This window comes from Camponotus floridanus, unplaced genomic scaffold, assembly GCF_003227725.1.
Source record: "Camponotus floridanus strain SB8 unplaced genomic scaffold, Cflo_v7.5 scaffold77, whole genome shotgun sequence".
In the NCBI taxonomy this organism is placed as follows: domain Eukaryota; kingdom Metazoa; phylum Arthropoda; class Insecta; order Hymenoptera; family Formicidae; genus Camponotus; species Camponotus floridanus.
Genome location: NW_020229846.1, coordinates 350,108 through 370,582, shown reverse-complemented (window position 1 = coordinate 370,582; position 20,475 = coordinate 350,108). Strand labels below are relative to the sequence as shown.

Sequence of the window (20,475 nt, the reverse complement as noted above, 5' to 3'; positions counted from 1 at the left end):
TCTTTAATAAACTGGATAAAAGATCGCTGAAGCGAGTGACTTCATCTTTTATTCTTCGGTATTATTTAAAAAAAAATCTTATTAAGCGGTTTATATATAATATAGTTCCTTTACAAAAATCTTATTAAGTATTCGCGTTTTCTACTGCAAAATTATGTCAATAAATTTCAGAACACTCAGCAACTATTTCGGGTATATATCCTAAGCAAGTTTGCTATGTTGCAGGTTCCGCCGATCTCACGAGTTTGCGACTCTCCTCCAACGGCAATTTAACGCTTGCCTTCCGGCAATACGCTCTAACACTTGTCGTTATTTGATAATTAAATGGGAAATAATTAGAATGCTTCTACCTGTGTATATTGGAAACTTTAATCATGCTAATTGCGAAATTTGCGCCGTGAAATGCTTAGCTTGATTTGCATGCCATCAGAAATACTTTATATTCCTTTTAATTAAATCAATCTATAATGAAATGCATTAATACGCGACATAAAATTATATTAAGCACGTGAGGAAGAGCAGTCGATGAGAAAATATTAGATCAATCATAATAATTATAGGGGAAAACTCTCTTGCTTAAATAAACTTTATTTTATTAATTAGTATCAAAGATAGCGATCTCTCTCTCTCTCTCTCTCTCTCTCTCTCTCTCTCTATCAAAACAGTATATTAAGTAATTAAAATTGAAATTGTCAGACACATTTAAATGAAAACTGATTTACTCTTGCTTGATAATCCATTAATCGCATATCACCGATATCTCTAGTTACATATATCTGTTAGGGAATGCTACACTGAGGGAAAAATATTTTTAAATCAAATAAATTTGTTTTCTTGAAACTTTTGCTTTAAATGCAAGGAATTGTTTATTTCATTTAAGTAAAATCATTTAATTTTAATTAAATATACATGTTATATTAAGTACATTATTTTCATTTATATATTTTTTATATTTAAATACTATTTTCGTAAAATATATACTATAATTTATTAAATTTAATATATTATGTTTTAAAATTAAAAAATTTAAAATTTTTGGGAATAAAAAATGCATTTTAATAAATTTTTGTAAAATTATATTTTTTTAAACATATGTAAATAAATACTTAACTTAAACAAACAGACGTTTTGAATACAAGTAAATACGTGATTAGTACCCACCGAATAAATAGCTTTCTTGAGTTAACTAAAATTTTTTTATTTCAAGATAATTTTTTCCTCAGTATATATATGCAGCGCGTTTGATCAAATCGCATTATGCTAATTCGACGATGCGACGCATACTTCGTCGAACTGTACAGACATTCTGTATAACTGGCTATCCATGCGAAATAAGTGAGCTCGCGAGGAGACAAAGGGAGAGAGAGATCGCGCAAGAGCGCACTTACCTGAATTGGAGTTGGGTCGACTATGCTGCAGCTTTGTCTGTGTTGTTGCTGAAATTTCGGCTGATACGGCTCGAGCATGCGGATCTTGCCCCATCGATTGAAAAATAGGGCGATCGCAGCCACCCACAGGACCAGGACGAGGATGACGATCAGGGCCTCCTCGGCGCGCACCACTACCGCACCTGTTCCTGCGCACGTTCAATTCTCGATTAAATTCATTCTTTATCATTTTCAACGTAAAATATACAAGTACACAGTAAACAATGTTGTGTTAAATTTAAGATATTTCACATGTCCCAATTTATCCACTCTAATTTTAATGTTAATTTAACAGAAGGCAAGTATGTAAATAAATAACACAAATAATATGTTTAAAAACTAACACAAAAGTGTAACACTTAATCTTTATCTGGAAATAAAGTTTATGTTAAATTAACATATTTATAATGTTAAATTTAATTAAAAGAAAATGTTATTCTTACATTTTTATGATAAATAACAGAAGAGATATGTCGATTTAACATATGGAAACTGTTATAGAGAAAAAAATAATACAACTTATCTGTTCATTTTAACATATAACATATTTCATCAAAAATTCATGCCTTTACATATTAATTGTGTTGTTTTAACTCTTAGAAACGGTGAATATTAACTCAACGCAGAAATGTCAAAATAACGCAACGATAATACGATGTTACTTTAACATAAAAGTATGTTAAAAAAATTTAACACAAAAATTTTTACACAAGAAAATTTTAACAGAAATACAAAATGTTTTTTACCGTGTGCTTTTGTAGACTTGTAATTTTGACCTCTGAACAGGTTTGTGATAAATTGTTAACGGAAATGCACAAATATACCTCATCATTTTCTCCACAAATAGATTCTTTAATATGGTGCAAATGATGTAACTCGACAGGTAGAAGAACGCGCGTATCATTCTGCCTGCGTAACAAGCAAGAAAAAAATAATAATTGCCTATTATATCGTTTTCAAATCCGACGTTGCCACAAAGTTTGGTAAAAAAAAGTAAATACTCTAATTTTTTCATCCATATTTCAGAGAAAGGACATGTATAAAACATTTATAAAGAATTTATATATAATCTTAATAAAAATTTCTCTTTCAATTTTAATAATTTTATTTCTCTTTAATTGAACATAGACTTCTACGTGAAATTTCGTATAATAAAAAAGAGCGAAGATTAAAATTCCGATGCAGTTAGAGCGAGTGAATTAAAATAAAAAATACGAATTACACAAGAGTGGATTACAAAAGATTTCTCTTGATAAGACGGTCTTGATGAAAAACCGCAACGTTTCTAGCGACCTTGTGCTAGTACGATCGTAAGGCATATACCTAGTAGGATCTCCATCGAATATTCTTTCTCTACATTTATGCTATCTAATTTAAACTCGTAAGCTTCAACAGTTCAGCAAATAATGACTAATAGACTTATCCTGAAAAGCCGTGCATAAGTAAAATACGAAACTGCCACGTCAAACAATTATATTCAATGCGATGTGACATATTACAATTTTATTTCTTGTATTATCTACAAGAAATAGAAAAAAAAATTTTTTAGATTATTTTAAATAGAAAAAAAGAAATTTTAAATATATTTTATCTAGAATTATTTTCGCGCGAAACGATTTACTTATGTAAAATATAAATTATATTATTATTCTAATGTAAAAAAAAAGATAGAGATATGTAAAATAAAATAATTGATAAAAAAATAATCGATAAAGAAATACACTCGGATTCTATATTTTTATTACACGGTAAAAAACAATTTGTATTTCTGTTAAAATTTTCTCGTGTAAAAACTTTTGTGTTAAATTTGTAACATACTCTTATGTTAATGTAACATATTATCGTTGCGTTATTTTGACATTTTTGTGTTGAGTTATTATTCACCGATTCTAAGAATTAAAAGAACACAATTAATATGTAAATGCACGAATTTTTGATGAAATATGTTATATGTTAAAATGAACAGATAAGTTGTGTTATTTTTCTCTCTATAACAGTTTCCATATGTTAAATCGGCATCTCTCTTTTGTTATTTATCATAAAAATGTAAGAATAACATTTTCTTTTAATTAAATTTAATATTACAAATGTGTTAATTTAACATAAACTAGATACGGCAATCAGTGTGTTTTTATGAAATAAAAGTGAATAATACATTGAGAAGTATTAGAATAAACAAAAAAATGAAGTCACAAGGAAAATAAATAAATTTTTTTAACGACATTTTACCGCACACGATAATTAAGCCAGAATTTATTACATTCCGGCCTTCAATCATATTTCTTGAAGAGGGTGTAGCATTGGTATAGCTACACAAAGTATCTAAACGCAGTGACAACATTTGCGTTTTCTTAACAATTTTTAAAATAGTATTCTTAAATGTCAAATCGTTCTTTGCGACAGCCATATTTGTTATGCGACACGAGCGCCCCTCTACCCGCGGTGGTAATTTTTTTCCCAATTGAAAAGATACTCATCAGTATTATTTAAAAAATAGAGCAGGTATAAAGCAAACATTTGCGGTAAAATGTCAACTTTAAAAAGTTAACTCGATGATCGCGATATAACGCGACCTAATTTTTCATATGCGTTGATTTACGAGCCAACTGCACGAATGTGCCAGACTGGCTGTATAGGTAACGGAGAAAATATACCCAAGAAATATCGCTCAGGAGTGTCGGGCACAATTCGATGCTCGGTCATACGTGAAGCTTTGTTGGCGACCCTTCAATACCGTCTAACGATTTCACAGTACACTCGCATAGCGATCCAAAATGATAAATTGATATTCGTCACCCTACGAATGCCGGATCGAACCTTTCGAAGAAAGAGCTCGCGATGTAACATTACGCAGAGAATCGAAACAAAAAGAGGAACTATATGGATTCCATTATGAGATGCTTGGTATACTTGTCCCTGGTGACTGTAAAATATACGGTTTTTTTTTCTAAAAAAAGACGACATTTTCTACATACATAATTTATGTACTACTTTAAATGTCTATCCTCTCTTCTCTTCGTTGTCGACAGGATATTTCATATGCTATAAACTTTGCATATCCAAAAATTTGAAAGTTGATTAGTTTAAGTAACTTTAGTAGTTTAAAATAACTTAAGTAGTTTAAAGTAACTTTAAAAAAATAACGTGTTACAAAGAGATGTATTACATTATAAAGCATATTATATTACGAGTAGGGTTGCACGAGATATCAAGATTAGTCTTGATATTGTCTTGTCTTGTCTTGAATTTCAAGACAAGATCAAAGCAAGATTTTTAATTAATTATCAAGACAATGCCAAGACTAAGACTGTTAAGATTATTAGTCTTGTCAAGATTATTGGTTCTCAAAGAAACTAAAATATTTATATTTGTAAATAAAATCACTATATACGAATTTAAAAAAATTTTATTCAATAAAAACATTTATATTAATACATTTAAAAACATTTAATATTAATACAATACAACATTCTTATAAATTAGAAATCAAACTCGCAAATTTTAGACATTAAAGAGCATTTTCACTTAAAATGTTTCGAGCCATTTTTGATAATGTGAGATAAATATGATGGGATAAATATGAACCTGATTTTTTTACCACTCCAAAATATTTATATCTGCACATTCCCTTGGAGCCTGTAAATACTTATTAATTTCTGTTTTCCATGAAACAGTAAATGTTTTTTTATGTAAATAGACGGCATTTACATTGATTATATAGTAATAATTATAATTAAAATATAATACAATAGTAATAATTATTTCAAATTATATCACAAAAATTATGTTAAATATTATTTAAATAATTTTTTAATATTAGATAAAAAATTGTTAATAAAATCGAGACAAGACAATACAAGACGAGATTTTTGCTACCAATATTCACTCAAGACCAAGACAAGATTTAAATTTTTGAAAATTTTCAATACCAATACAATATTTTTACAAATATTGTCTTGTCTTGGGACTTGTGCAATCCTAATTACGAGAAAATTGTTGATACTCTCTTTTTTCTCTACTTTACAGTACATTATTGCACAGTATATTATTTATCGTATATTATTTTATTTGTTATGTTTTTAAAAAGCGATTATGCGATCCATCTCTGATATTTTTTTTGGAATATCATTGCAACTGATATTTGTTTATTAACTTTATGGAAAATCAAAATAAATCAGCGCCACGAAAATCAAACTGCATCGGATTAACCACCCAATGCTATTAGCAAAAATTGAGAAACATATTCGGATATTCACGTACTCGTTTCATAATAGTAAATTATGTATCACACATGTAACACACGTGTGTTTACATGTTAGTATTGAACCGTTACTATGTCACGCTCGCAAACATAAAGTTTTCGCGGATTTGGATGGAATGCGAAATCAACCGTTCTGAATAATTCCGCTGATTGATGAAGGTAAAATTGAATCGACGAGCGAAGCGAAAACTCGAAAAGTAAACACCGAAAATACATTTATCCCACGGATCATTTCTTTTCGTTTGTCACGTTGAAGGAAAATTGTGAGGCACGTCAAAAATTCAAGGCAAAAATACGGGAATATATATGAAAATTCCCTCCGGACTCTTGGAAATTGAAATATCATGTACGTGATCAATGTTTCAGAGAACTCATCAAACTTTTGGTCATCTCCCCCCCCCCCAAATTTTTCTCTCCTCGATTTTTCTTGTTGATGAAAATCTTGATACCTTGATAAGGATAATATTCGATATAGAACTTCAATCTAACTTCTAATTCGAAGATGGTACTATCAATAAATAATTTACTTATGTGTTTCGTAGATGTGTTTTTTCTTTGTGAATATTTTCTCAAATATAAGATCAATTCTTTCAGTTTTTAAATGAAAAGAAAAAAAAGAAATAAAAACAAAAATTATGGAACGACTTCAAATGAGGATATTCTGTCATTAATATTCATTACTCATACATTCTTTAGGGGAGAAAGAAAGGGTTGAGGTACGCTTGGGTATCTTGCTTAACAAGATTGGGCGCAGAAGACATTATGAAACACGATAAGGTCAGAAATAAACAAGGGTTACAGTATTTCTCTTGTATTATATGAAGAAATATTAAACTCTCACCATCGGGAAAGGTCGAATTAAGTTCGGTGGCGGCTTCCAATTCCGATGACATGGATCCGACGACAGCGTCCGGTGCCTCTCTGAGCTCCACCTCGATCTTTGTCACGTTATCTGTTAAATGAAAATATCCAGAAGTTTAACAGATCTCGTTCATTATCAAGCTGTCACCTTTAAATACCAATATTATATATATATGTACAAGGTGTATCTGAAATGATGCACTAAACTTTAGGAGCGTATTCTAGAGGCAAAATAAGACCATTTTTCTCATAAACATGGGTCCGCAAATGAACCCCCCTCCGAGCTAAAATTCGAAAATGTGTGAAATTGATCAAATACCCGCAACGCAAATTTATTTATCTCTCAAGAAAGGATGATAGGTAACATCAAAACCTTTTTTTTTTTTCTTAAATACAGCCAATTTTTAATTTTTCCCCAAACTTTAGGGGCCCCCCTCGGAGGGAGGTTCATTTGCGAACCCATGTTCATAGGAAAAAAAAGTCTTATTTTGATCTCTAGAATACGCTCCTAAAGTTTGCATCATTTATATTTGTATTTTATCAAATACACCCTGTATATATAATATTGTCATTTAAGGATGTATTGGAGATATATTATAATCAATGAGATCGCCGTGGATTTTTAATTTAACATTCTTAATAACAAATCGTCATGAATTATTTCAAATTTTTTTACTTGCTCCTTTAAAAGTTATTAATTTTTGAATTTTGCGATTTTAACATGGGATCTTATGTAAACGTTCAAGAGACTGGTAATAAATTATTCACAAACTATAAAAAAACAATGATAAAAATTTCATTTTGTAATATTATATTCTTCATACATGTAAAAATGTTCCCACAAAGTTTTCAAACGATTTACTTGCTCGTTTTGAAATTATTATTAAAAAATAACTGTGATTATCGGTTTGACGCAATATTGATGATAAAACGTGGCAACATTTTCTTGGAAATTAAGACCTATTTATATTAAAGAATACTTTGAAGTATGATTTCGTGATTTTTAAAAAATTTTTGATCAATTAGAATTCGTATTCTGCACAACTTTAATTTTTTGGTACTTTGGATTAACTTTTGAGACAGACGGTCCTCCAATACATCCTTAATGATAAAAGCTCGATAATTTTATATATATATATATATATATATATATATATATATATAGCGGTAAAATTATTTAATTAAATTTTTCACGTCGCTTTTTTTTGTTTCTCTTCTCATGTATATACATGTATATATTACACATACATACCGCTTCCATTAACGTCGTGGCGTTTGCTCGACGTAACATGCCCATGTCGTCTGGGTCGGTCGCTTCCCTCCACAATGAGATATTCTCTGCCGTAACAATCTATAATCCGATAGACGAGCGTTTGCAAATAAAAATATGACACTATAATTAAATTTGCATTATAAATTCATTTTTCAGCACGCGATTCGATCTTAATCAAATAAAGCTAACTCTCGTTTTATTTAGCTATCTTCAAGCAATTTAGCTGTCTCCGAGAAAAAAATTCAAATTCAAATTTCTCACGGTTGAAAAGATAACGCAATAAAAGATACTCTCAAAGAGAGGTAGACATATCTATTATTTGGACAGGCGGATTTACAGGCGGGTGAAAAATATCGTGTTGCGTTCGCGAGGCTGAAAAATGAGAAACAGTGATGCATGCATCTCGCGGAATGTTAAAAAGAAAGCGCCAATGGTGTTGAAAATGTGCCTCTTTCTCATGCATTATTCAGAAATCCATGCGTTATATACACATATACATAGACATATACAGGGTGTCCCAAAAGTCCCGGACCGGTCGAATATTTCATAAACTATGCACTTTAGAAAGAAATATTTCAGACAAAAGTTATATGGCTTGAAAGGGGCCATCAGATAGTGGCAATGATTTGACATGGGAGAGTCATTTGAAAGTCACGTGAAGATCACCGTCAATTTCTTAAATGGAACTCCCTATTTTTTATTACATATTCGTGTAGCTTATCTCGAGAGCATTTCAAAACACTATAATTAAGTTAGTTTTCATTAATACTTTCCGAATTAAAAGGCTTGAAATTATTTCTTAATTTTACATAAACCGTAAAATATCTTGTAAAATATTCATTTTTCGATTATCTTACCTTAATATTTTTATATACAAAATAATGAGAGAAATCAATTGGTGTAAATCAATTATTTTCTTAAAACATAGTTGTTTTTAAGAAAAAAATATATAATTTGCAATTAACATTACATATTTTTTTTTAAAACAACTATGTGTTTTCTTTACACCAATTGATTCCTCTCATTATTTTGTACATAAAATTATTAAGGTAAGACAATCGAAAAATGAATATTTTACTAGATATTTTATGGTTTATCCAAAATTAAGAAATGATTTCAAGCCTCATAACTCGAAAAGTACTTAATGAAGAAATACTTTATTATGTTTTGGAGTGTTTTGGAAAGCTCTCGAGATAAGCTACATGAATATCCAATAAAAAATAGGTGGTTCCATTTAAAAAATTGAAGGTGATCTTCACGTGAAGAATTTAAAAAATTGAAGGTGATCTTTCAAACAACTTTTCAAGGTCAAGCCAATGATACTATCTTATGGTCTGCTTCAAGCCATATAACTTTTGTCTGAAACATTTCTTTCTAAAGTGCATAGTTTATGAAATATTCGACCGCTCCGGGACTTTTGGGACACCCTGTATATATTGTATATATTATATTCCTCTATTCACGGTTTCATTGCAGAAATGAACGGTTGCGACGGTGACATTCGTTTGCACTTTCGCCTATCGTGTATGCAGTTTCGACATTTTGATTTAACGCGGAGCGCTAAATCTTCCGACCGCATTCCCCGATAAAGCGACTTCGAAATCCGCTTAAGTCTCGCCCACCGCGTTTACCTTCCACCAAGCGCGTGGCATAAATCACGCATTTACCGTACTTATTAGACTTGAATAACGCTCACGATTAAAGGATCATCGCTCCATCCCACGAACTCCCGTCATTCCTTTCGAAATCATCGCGGGAATATTTCTCAAACGCGCGCGTCATTAATAATAAAAGGCGTATCGACCGCGGCTGCAACTACGTAAATAATGAACGCGACTAATATGTTACCGCATTCGCGTACTATGTATACAGTGTTTGCTGTAGATTCATTAGAATTTCAAAATTATCTAGATGAAGATAAAGATAAAAATCCGTAAATTTATCAGAGTGTCCCAGACCACCCGTACACCCCTTTTAAAATAAAAATAAATAGCTTTTATCAAAAATCGCGAACAATTTTTAAGTAAATCGAGTACGCTCTATCAAATGGTGATATTTTCAACTTTTGATTCTGACCGGAAATACACCATCCGGATCGGAAGTTAAATTTTTTTAAGAGAACATGATACTTTTTATTACAGATTCGAATTGTATGTGAAAAAATAAGAAACTTTTGTATCAAACGTTTTTTCCAAAAGTGTCTCTGTCAATTCTAAAATTGACCTTGAAAGTAACTGTGATGAAATAATGAACTGAACGAAGATTGTCAATGAACAGTGTTTGTTGTAGATAATTTCAAAATTATCTAGATAAAGATAAAGATAAAAATCCGTAAATTTATCTTAGATGAGATAAATATGATTTTGCCTTTACTTAATCTAGATGAAAGATGAGATAATTATTGCGATAATCTAGATAATTATCTAGATATATTTTTGTTTATTTTATAAGACTATAAATATTTGTGAAAAATGTGACGCAGATTATAAATGGGATATTAAAATCATAAACACATATTCTTTCTCTTTTCCTAAAGAATATTTAAATAATAACAAAAAGTTATATAAATGATATAATAAATATTTATTTATTCATTTATATTTATAATAAATTTATAATATATTTATAATATAATAATTAATGTGTAACAATACATATATCATTTTTATAAAATATACATTAATTGCACAAATTTAAGGAAAACAAGTACAAGATAAAGTATATTTGTAATATTATTTTCCAAATAAAAAATATATTTTAGATATTTTAGATAGATTTTTAGAAGCTTGCCTGGAAAACTCTTTTGCATAATGAGAACGTCATCTTAGACAATTTTTAGATAAGATGACATATATTTTTTACCTAAGAAAAAGATAAAGATACTTTGTATTTCTTCATCTAGTTAAAGATAAAGATGATCCATTTTCTTTATCTAGATAATTATCTAGATACTTTTATCTAGATACCAGCAAACACTGTATGTATACATCTATTAAGGCGAGTGCCGTAGAGAGGAAAACCTCGATCGGCTGTGCATTCTCGAGAGGCGGTTAAATGGCGTCGGAAAATCCTGTAAGTCACGTACTGCGATCGCTAAATAAATTTAAATGAAAGGGTCGCAGCTTGCACCCGATTTCGACCCCGCGATAACAGCCACTTGTACGCCGGGGGAGAAAAATCTTCCGATGAATCTCGAGGGTCTCGTATTTCAGAGTGGAGACTCGCTTACCACTAAAAGCTCGGTAGACAGTGGATAAGGGGTGAGAAAGTTGTACTGATGACACAAAAGCGGGGGTTGCGCTCAGGGATAATTACATCTGGGAGATTCTCCCCCCCCCCTCTCTCTCTCTCTCTCTCTCTGTTCGTCTCCTCATAGCATCTCGTAGCTTCATTCTCCCATCGGGCGACGGTGACAACGGAAGACGAGATAATCACGACGCTTAAGCGAAGCGCGAGATTTAATGGAGCCGCAAAGTAGCGCGGCATGTTTTTGTTTCTTGTTGTTTTCTTTAAAAAAAAAAACTATGACCTTGGAATGATACACGAGTGATAAAAAGCTTGGGAGGTCAACGCACATTTATTCATAGATTGAGTCTCTCTGGCTTTAATATTATGCTGCACGTAAATTCTGCGTAGTATTATTATAAATGACACTTTTATTCTTACACCATTACACGTATTATTTCCAGGCTATTACAATTATGATGTAATTTTGGCTCGTCTACTCGAATGTTTGATTGAAAATAATTTATTAGATAAGTTTATTACGTGCTGTGGAAACTGGCTCAATTTCATTATGTAAAATCGATCGACATAAGTCGGTTAGATAATAGATAATAAGTAAGAGTAAGGGCGAGGCCGGCTCTCAAGCACACGATAGAGCCTTTAGTGTTTCTGAGCAAAATTGTCCTCCTTTGTTTGTCTCTTAATCAATGATCGATAAAATATGCATGCAATCAATACTTTAATTCTTCGCATAAAAATGATAATAATCTTTTCCATCGTTATATATTTATTGTTAAAAATTTTTATTATTATAAATATATATTTTTAATATAATTATAAATAATATAATTATAAATAAATTTTTATTATTATAAATATATATTTTTTTCTTGTTAAGTATCCTTTGTTATTAAAATATGTTTGTTATTAATATTTGATATGTGTTCGACGTCTATTTTGGTATTATATTATTTCTGAGAATTATATATTTATAAATAAATTTTGCTGTGTGTCTCGATATTCTTATTCTGTTATCAAATGTAACTCCGGCTTAGAGGAAACTGCAAATTGGGATGCTTTCAGGCAGATCTAACCGCGGAACGTGTATGAAACTCAGAAATGTAGGAATTCTGTGGAGAACACAAGTATATACGGGACAACAAGAGAATGCTCCTAGAGAAATTGTCCCATTTTGCATTTTGAAGGTGCATAAAAATTTTATTTTTGTGATTTTTCGTATAAATAAAAGATAACAATAAATTCTCTTTAACGATGTTGAAGATGCAGATTTTTTTCGAGAAGATTTAGATCTTGAAGAATAATAGTCAAATCTAAGGATTGCTGACATATTTGGATGTTTTTGCGACCTTTTCGTCCATAAGATCTATCATAAAAAGAAGGACTGGAAATATTTCATAAAGTACGTTCTTTTATAGTCATTTATTCTTCTTATTTTTTAGAATAAAAATCATCACACATAATAATGCAAAAAATAGCGACATTATTAGCAGAAAAACTCTGACATATTTTTGTATAGGAGGAGTTGTTAACCTACATATGCTGAGGCTTTCTTTCTCCTTTGATTAGTATTACTTCACATTTATATTGACAACTTTTCAATATTTCACCAGGGCAATCTTGAAAAATTCGTTTTTATATCTCAGGTATTTTAGGCGTATCACAAAGAAAAGTAAAAAATATGAGCCAGAACTACAAAGATTCCACCGACTGCAAATCTTAATTATTGGAATATCCGTAATAAAGAGTTACATGCAATAAAATATCGTATAAAAGCAGCATTACAGTCTTTTGCTCATTAATCAACAGTGTTCTTTTCATAAAACCGGAAAACGATTCTTTTATTTTACACAGGGGAAGAACGTATAATCATTGGAATAATAACAATGAAGCTTAAAAAGAATTGTACCATTTTTTATGTATAATGTTATTGTTAATTCTCTTCTATTCACAATGGCAAGAATCATTAAACATACAGCTAAACATAAAGAAGAAACAATATAGAGATTAAAGTTTTTTAAGAAAAAAATATGTAATTTGCAATTAACAATTACATATTTTTTTTTAAAACAACTATGTGTTTTCTTTACACCTTCTTTACAATTGATTCCTTTCATTATTTTATACATAAAAGTATTAAGGTAAGATAATCGAAAAATGAATATTTTACTAGATATTTTATAGTTTATGCAAAATTAAGAAATGATTTCAAGCCTCATAACTCGAAAAGTACTCAATGAAGAAATACTTTATTATAGTGTTTTGGAAAGCTCTCGAGATAAGCTACACGAATATGTAATAAAAAATAGGGAGTTCCATTTAAGAAATTGACGGTGATCTTCACGTGATTTTCAAATGACTCTCCCATGTCAAATCATTGCCAGTCTGATGGCCCCTTCAAACCATACAACTTTTGTTTGAAACATTTCTTTCTAAAGTGCATAGTTTATGAAATATTCGACCTGTCCGGGACTTTTGGGACACTCTGTATATCTTGATTCACGTTCAACAATTGACAATGAGGTACACAATGTAACAATTTTCTCTATTCAATGAAATATAACGTTTTAATGCGAGAATTTGTGAGAATAAATTGGATGAAAGTTTAAGCCGATGCGATAACTTAGCAAGGAAGTGCGAACAAATATCGAAGTCTAATGGGGTGCGGCGTACATTCCAGGGTTATCACAAAGTTTGCCGCCACACAGCTTGCTTCGGTCACAGACAGGATGGGTGTGTCTTGCGGTAAAGTACAAATGTTGCTACATCCCTTGGGAAACATACAGCTGTCCAGCAACTCTCATAATTTCACAGTATTATACCGAAAGATAGTGCAATTTTCAAACAAATGGACTTTTCATGAGCCAATCAAAAGCAAAAAAAATTGATCGCGCGATTGTTTAATTAATATTAATTTTTAAAATATTATTATATTAAAATTACTTTTTTTACTTTTAATAATAGAAAAACTGCAAGAAGATCTAAAGGTCTTTGTATCGACAAAATTCATTATGCACATTCTTTAAATCTTTTCAAGAAAATCCGCATCTTATTTTCAATAAAAAATAATTATTATTAATGTGTAAAATATTATTTTACATTTATGTATAAGTTTTCTTAATATATTCTTAATATAGCTTCATTATAGAGTTATTCAAAATAAGTTTCATTCAAAGTAACATGAGATAATGTTTGTAAAGTGAAAATAAATCGTCGCTTCTCTTCGGGGTTCAATATTTAGTTACTCGATAAGAAAGCTAAAATAAAGCTGAAAAATTTTTTACCTATTTTCTGAAAATAAAATCGTATTGAATTTTATTTCAATTATAATTTCAGCGTTTTTATATCTGTATGTTCCTCTATCTCTATAACATTTATTTATTATAAATATAAAATGAATGAAAACTGGCTAACGTCAACAGAGTGTTTCCTCATATTTACATTCTAATTGAATGATAATTATTTCAATTAAATATCATGTTGAAAAAGAATTAGTTAACAAGCAAAACTCTTTCCAAAGCTGCAGCTTTACGAATACCGAGAATAAAATGAAACCACTCCGAGTTTCCCAACACTGATATAGCACGATAATAAAGTTGTTATTTCAAGCATAAGATAAAGCGCACAGCATAACGTGATTTATGTCAAAATCATTTATGCTTTTGTAATAATAATTTGTTGAACAATTGTTGTATAATTTAAAAAAGTTTGAAATTTTTCTAGATTATAAAAGATTCTAGATTATAAAAGATATCTAAAAAAAGAGAGAGAGAGAGAAACTTTTTAAAAGGAATACAGGATGTCTCAAAAGTCCCGGAGCGGTTGAATATTTCATAAACTATGCACTTTAGAAAGAAATGTTTCAGACAAAAGTTGTATGGCTTGAAGGAGGCCATCAGACAGTAGCAATGATTTGACATGGGAGAGTCATTCGAAAATCACGTGAAGATCACCGTCAATTTCTTAAATGGAACCCCCTATTTTTTATTACATATTCGTGTAGTTTATCTCGAGAGCTTTCCAAAACACTATAATAAAGTATTTCTTCATTGAGTACTTTTCGAGTTATGAGGCTTGAAATCATTTCTTAATTTTGCATAAACCATAAAATATCTAGTAAAATATTCATTTTTCGATTATCTTATGTTAATAACTTTATGTACAAAATAAGAGAGGAATCAATTGGTGTAAAGAAAACACATAGTTGTTTTAAAAAAAACTATGTAATTGTTAATTGCAAATTACATATTCTTTTCTTAAAAGCAACTATGTTTTTAAAAAAATAATTGATTTACACCAATTGATTCCTCTCATTATTTTGTACATAAAAGTATTAAGGTAAGATAATTAAAAAATAGTAAGATAATTGAAAAAAAAGTATTAAGGTAAGATAAGAAAAATGAATATTTTACTAGATATTTTATGGTTTATGCAAAATTAAGAAATGATTTCAAGCCTCATAACTCGAAAAGTACTTAATGAAAAAATACTTTATTATAGTGTTTTGAAAAGCTCTCGAGATAAGCTACACGAATATGTAATAAAAAATAGGGGGTTCCATTTCAAAAATTGACGGTGATCTTCACGTGACTTTCAAATGACTCTCCCATGTCAAATCATTGCCACTATCTGATGGCCCCCATACAACTTCAAGCCATACAACTTTTATCTGAAACATTTCTTTCTAAAGTGCATAGTTTATGAAATATTCGACCGGTTCGGGACTTTTGGGACAGCCTGTATATTGTTTGCAAAGAAAATGGTGCTTAAAAGAAAAGAAGCTTTGAAAGGATTATATAAAGTTGCATTTCCTCGAATATCTGTCATTAGAATATGCCAGTTTCCACGATGGCGTTTCAAATTATTCTCAACGAAGATTTCTTCCGGACTCTATAAATGGTCCGTATAATTACGAATCCATCACGATATTTTTACGTAATATAACGTGTGTATGACAACGACGATGAAATCTATGAGTGAGCGCATTGGATCGTACGCCCTCATTCTTTGGAAACAATACCGGAGGTAGAATATATCCACTCTCAAAAAACAATGGATGTCATTCTGTAGCATCGATTCAGATATTGCTAAAAACGTCACCTTATCTCCGGGATCTTCCGGCTTTATTTCAGGCTACATTTAGTCGAGTAATTATTGAAACTCGAAGAGAAATGACGATTTATTGTTCACCTCCGATAATCGAAAATCTCATTTTAAACAAAACTCTAATAGAGTTATATTGAGAAAATAATTATGCATTAATAATGATATAAATAATTAATAATGATATAAATAATTAATAATGATATAATAGTTTAATGCTATTACTATTCATATAAATTATTATTATCATTTATATGAAATACTGTTTAGATTCAATAAAACATTATCATATTCCTCAGGAAACGCGAGATAAAAATCGCATATAAAATGCACGCGTTGAAATACTCAAGGCTTACGTTATTTTTATATCTATCGGTTGGTTTACGAATAGAACGAGGATAGCGGATAGTTGGAGAAGCTACGCTTTTCTTTTCAATTTTAGAAAGAATGTTCGCAGAAAATGGTTGTCTCTGGCGATCGTGAGAAACGGAGGAAAAGAATCACGAGAAATGATCCGGATGAAATGATGCACATATATGTTATTTTTTTCTATCATCCTACAGGTCAATCCGCGAAAATAAAGACGAGATCGCAAACCTTCGATGAAAGTGCCTCATTTCACCTATGTTACGTATCTTTGGTAACACATTTTCACACGAGATTCTATCTACACGGTAAAAAACATTTTGTATTTCTGTTAAAATTTTCTCGTAAAAATTTTTGTGTTAAATTTTTAACATACTCTTATGTAACATATTATCGTTAATGTAACATATTATCGTTGCGTTATTTTGACATTTCTGCATTGAGTTAATATTCACCGTTTCTAAGAGTTAACACAACACAATTAATATGTAAATGCACGAATTTTTGATAAAATATGTTATATGTTAAAATGAACAGATAAGTTGTGTTATTTTTCTATAACAGTTTCCATATGTTAAATCGATATATCTCTTCTGTTATTTATCATAAAAATGTAAGAATAACATTTTATTTTAATTTAACATTATAAATATGTTAATTTAACATAAACTTTATTTCCAGATAAAGTTTAAGTGTTACACTTTTCTGTTAATTTTTAAACATATTACTTGTGTTATTTATTTACATACTTGCCTTCTGTTAAATTAACATTAAAATTAGAGTGGATAAATTGGGACATGTGAAATATGTTAAATTTAACACAAAATTTTTTACTGTGTAGATTTTAATAAGGAAAGAAATAAGGAAGACTACAATCGAAGAAAAGTTTAAAAATAGACATTGTATCGTTACGTTAAAGAAAATCTTTAATATACATACAATTTTTCAATCTTATCTATGAAAATTGGTCATTGAAATTCCGTTCTCTTGAAGGAAACGTCAATATTCGCATCAATCCTATTCTTGCTTTTTAAACTCGAGTCCATATGATGTTTTATATTTTTTGCTATCGTTCTATATATGTAAGGTTTCATCAATTTCAAAACATTTTGCAGTCTTCTCTCTCTTATAGAGAATTTCTTTTCGCTTCTGCGAACCTCATGAAGTACCTATTCTGTTTATATCTTTGAGCTAATAAAATTGACTTGCGTTCTCATTAAATGCTATTGAAAATACTGAGAAAACTTGATGAGTCTACTTTATCGGATAATCTCTGGTGCAGATATTATTAGCAACGTCACAAAACATCGAGGCTGCGGAAGATACAAGAAAATTGCAAAGCCTAGATGCAAATTTCGATTGTCGATCCGTCAGTTTTCTAATTAATCCCACAACATGGGACACAATTAGACATAATCCATAGGGAATTTGTATTGTACCTTTATGATTTTTTAGGCGAGAATCTGAACGCGTTACGCGAATTTTTATTTTACACATATACAGTAAAAAATTTTGTGTTAAATTTAACATATTTCACATGTCCCAATTTATCCACTCTAATTTTAATGTTAATTTAACAGAAGGCAAGTATGTAAATAAATAACACAAATAATATGTTTAAAAATTAACAGAAAAGTGTAACATTTAAACTTTACTCTGAAAATAAAGTTTATGTTAAATTAACATATTTATAATGTTAAATTTAATTAAAAGGAAATATTATTCTTACATTTTTATGATAAATAACAGAAGAGATATATCGATTTAACATATGGAAACTGTTATAGATAGAAAAATAACACAACTTATCTGTTCATTTTAACATATAACATATTTCATCAAAAATTTGTGCATTTACATATTAATTGTGTTGTTTTAACTCTTAGAAACGGTGAATAATAACTCAACGCAGAAATGTCAAAATAACGCAACGATATGTTACATTAACATAAGAGTATGTTAAAAATTTAACACAAAAATTTTTACGCGAGAAAATTTTAACAGAAATACAAAATGTTTTTTACCGTGTAATAATAGGTATCATAAAGATTTTTTTTACACACAGATCCTCGATTTTTATGACTCCTATAAATAACAATAGGAGTGTCAATGCAGGTCTATCGAAAACTCGTATCGTAAAATAAAACCCTATACGACTGCGATAAATGTGCAATATAACGGGCGATTAATGGCGATACCCGACGTCGACAGGAAGCGCAAAAAAATCACAAGTACCATCAGAATAAGAGTGACTCTGGGTTTAAGGCGGTTTTCTTTTTACCGAAGGCAGACTGGCAAAGAGAAAGTCACGATAGACAATAATTAATGGAAACCGATTACGCTTGAGGGTATTCCGACTTTTTTTTTCTTCTTTTCTTCGGTCGTAGAGAGAGAAGTGTTAGGTCAAACTCTTCTTCTCCGCTGATTCGATCCTAATGATATAATGGAGAAGGAAACGCGAACAGTCTTACTCGTATACAGTAATACTCGTAATTATTAAGTCAAGATTTACAAAAGGCGGTAAAAATTAATAAGATTGTTTCTGTTCATTTCTAATTAAATCGTTCAGACTCGAAGCGAATCTCCAGGAATGTAAGGGAAAATCGATGTACCACGAAATGTGCTACCATCGAAATTTATGAGATATTATCTCACAAGTTAATCCATGCTCTCGTGCCTAGAGATAACGAAGATAAAGGTAGCCTAGGTCCAGTCGAGGAAGAGATATATATATATATATATATATGTATATCTAACCTAACCTAACCTAACTGAATTGAATCTCTTGTTACATTGAATTTGATTTCACGAATTTCATTATATCGCACGATTTCAAGCACTCCAAATTAAGCATTTATAATTAGCGACATTGTGCAAGTAATTTATTGCAAGAAAATGAATCGAGGCATTAATTAAAGCATGAATTATGGAATTTAAATCAAATTTCGAGTTTAATTTCTGAGCTATTGTAAAGAATTTTAAATTAACTTTAAATTAACATAAAAATCAACATTGGATTTGTATTAATAATTGCGACCGAAAGCTTATTTCTCAATCTTGCGCTTGGCTAAAGTCTTTATACAGATATAAAATACAAAATTAAGCTATATTGACTGCATCTTTATACGTTACTTGGCTGAGCAACGAGAGCCAATAATAGCTCCTTCGAAAAGGAAAAAGGTTGTAAGGTTTGTAAAACGACTGAAATTAAAACGGTAAAGTACTACTGCAACGAACAAGACATCATTAGATGGATTCTTTGATGATGAAATTAGCAGCGAGCAGCGTGAATCTATCTCACGATTCTCTATATCCAGTGTATGCTGTAGATAATTTCAAAATTATCTAGATAAAGATAAAGATAAAAATCCGTAAATTTATTTTAGATGAGATAAATATGAGTTTGCTTTTACTTAATCTAGATAAAAGATGAGATAATTATATAATCTAGATAATTATCCAGATATTTTTGTTTATTTTATAAGACTAAATATTTGTAAAAAATGTGACACAGATTATAAATTAAAATCATAAACACATATTCTTTTTTTTTTTCTAAAGAATATTTAAATAATAACAAAAAAGGATATAAATAATATGATAAATATTTATTTATTAATTTATATTTATAATATATTTTTATAATATATTTATAATATAATAATCAATGTGTAACAATACATATATCATTTTTATAAAATATACATTAATGCATTGCACAAATTTAAGTAAAACAAGTACAAGATAAAGTATATTTGTAATATTATTTTCCAAATAAAAAATATATTTTAGATATTTTAGATAGATTTTTAGAAGCTTGCCTGGAAAACTCTTTTGCATAATGAAAACGTCATCTTAGACAATTTTTAGATAAGATGACATATATTTTTTACCTAAGATAAAGATAAAGATACTTTGTATTTCTTCATCTAGTTAAAGAT

General features: G+C 29.8%; 1 protein-coding gene across 1 annotated transcript in view; it reads right to left on the bottom strand.

Moving 5' to 3' along the window:
- The window catches only part of LOC105248406, a 43,370-nt gene that overhangs the window by 15,135 nt on the left and 7,760 nt on the right, over positions 1 to 20,475 (bottom strand). The window contains exons 2-4 of the mRNA XM_011253168.3: positions 7,802 to 7,900; positions 6,530 to 6,640; positions 1,389 to 1,576 (exon numbers count right to left, since the gene is read on the bottom strand). Coding sequence (XP_011251470.2) covers positions 1,389 to 1,576; positions 6,530 to 6,581 — 240 coding nt within the window. The 5' untranslated portion in view covers positions 6,582 to 6,640; positions 7,802 to 7,900. The remainder of the gene's footprint in view (positions 1 to 1,388; positions 1,577 to 6,529; positions 6,641 to 7,801; positions 7,901 to 20,475) is intronic.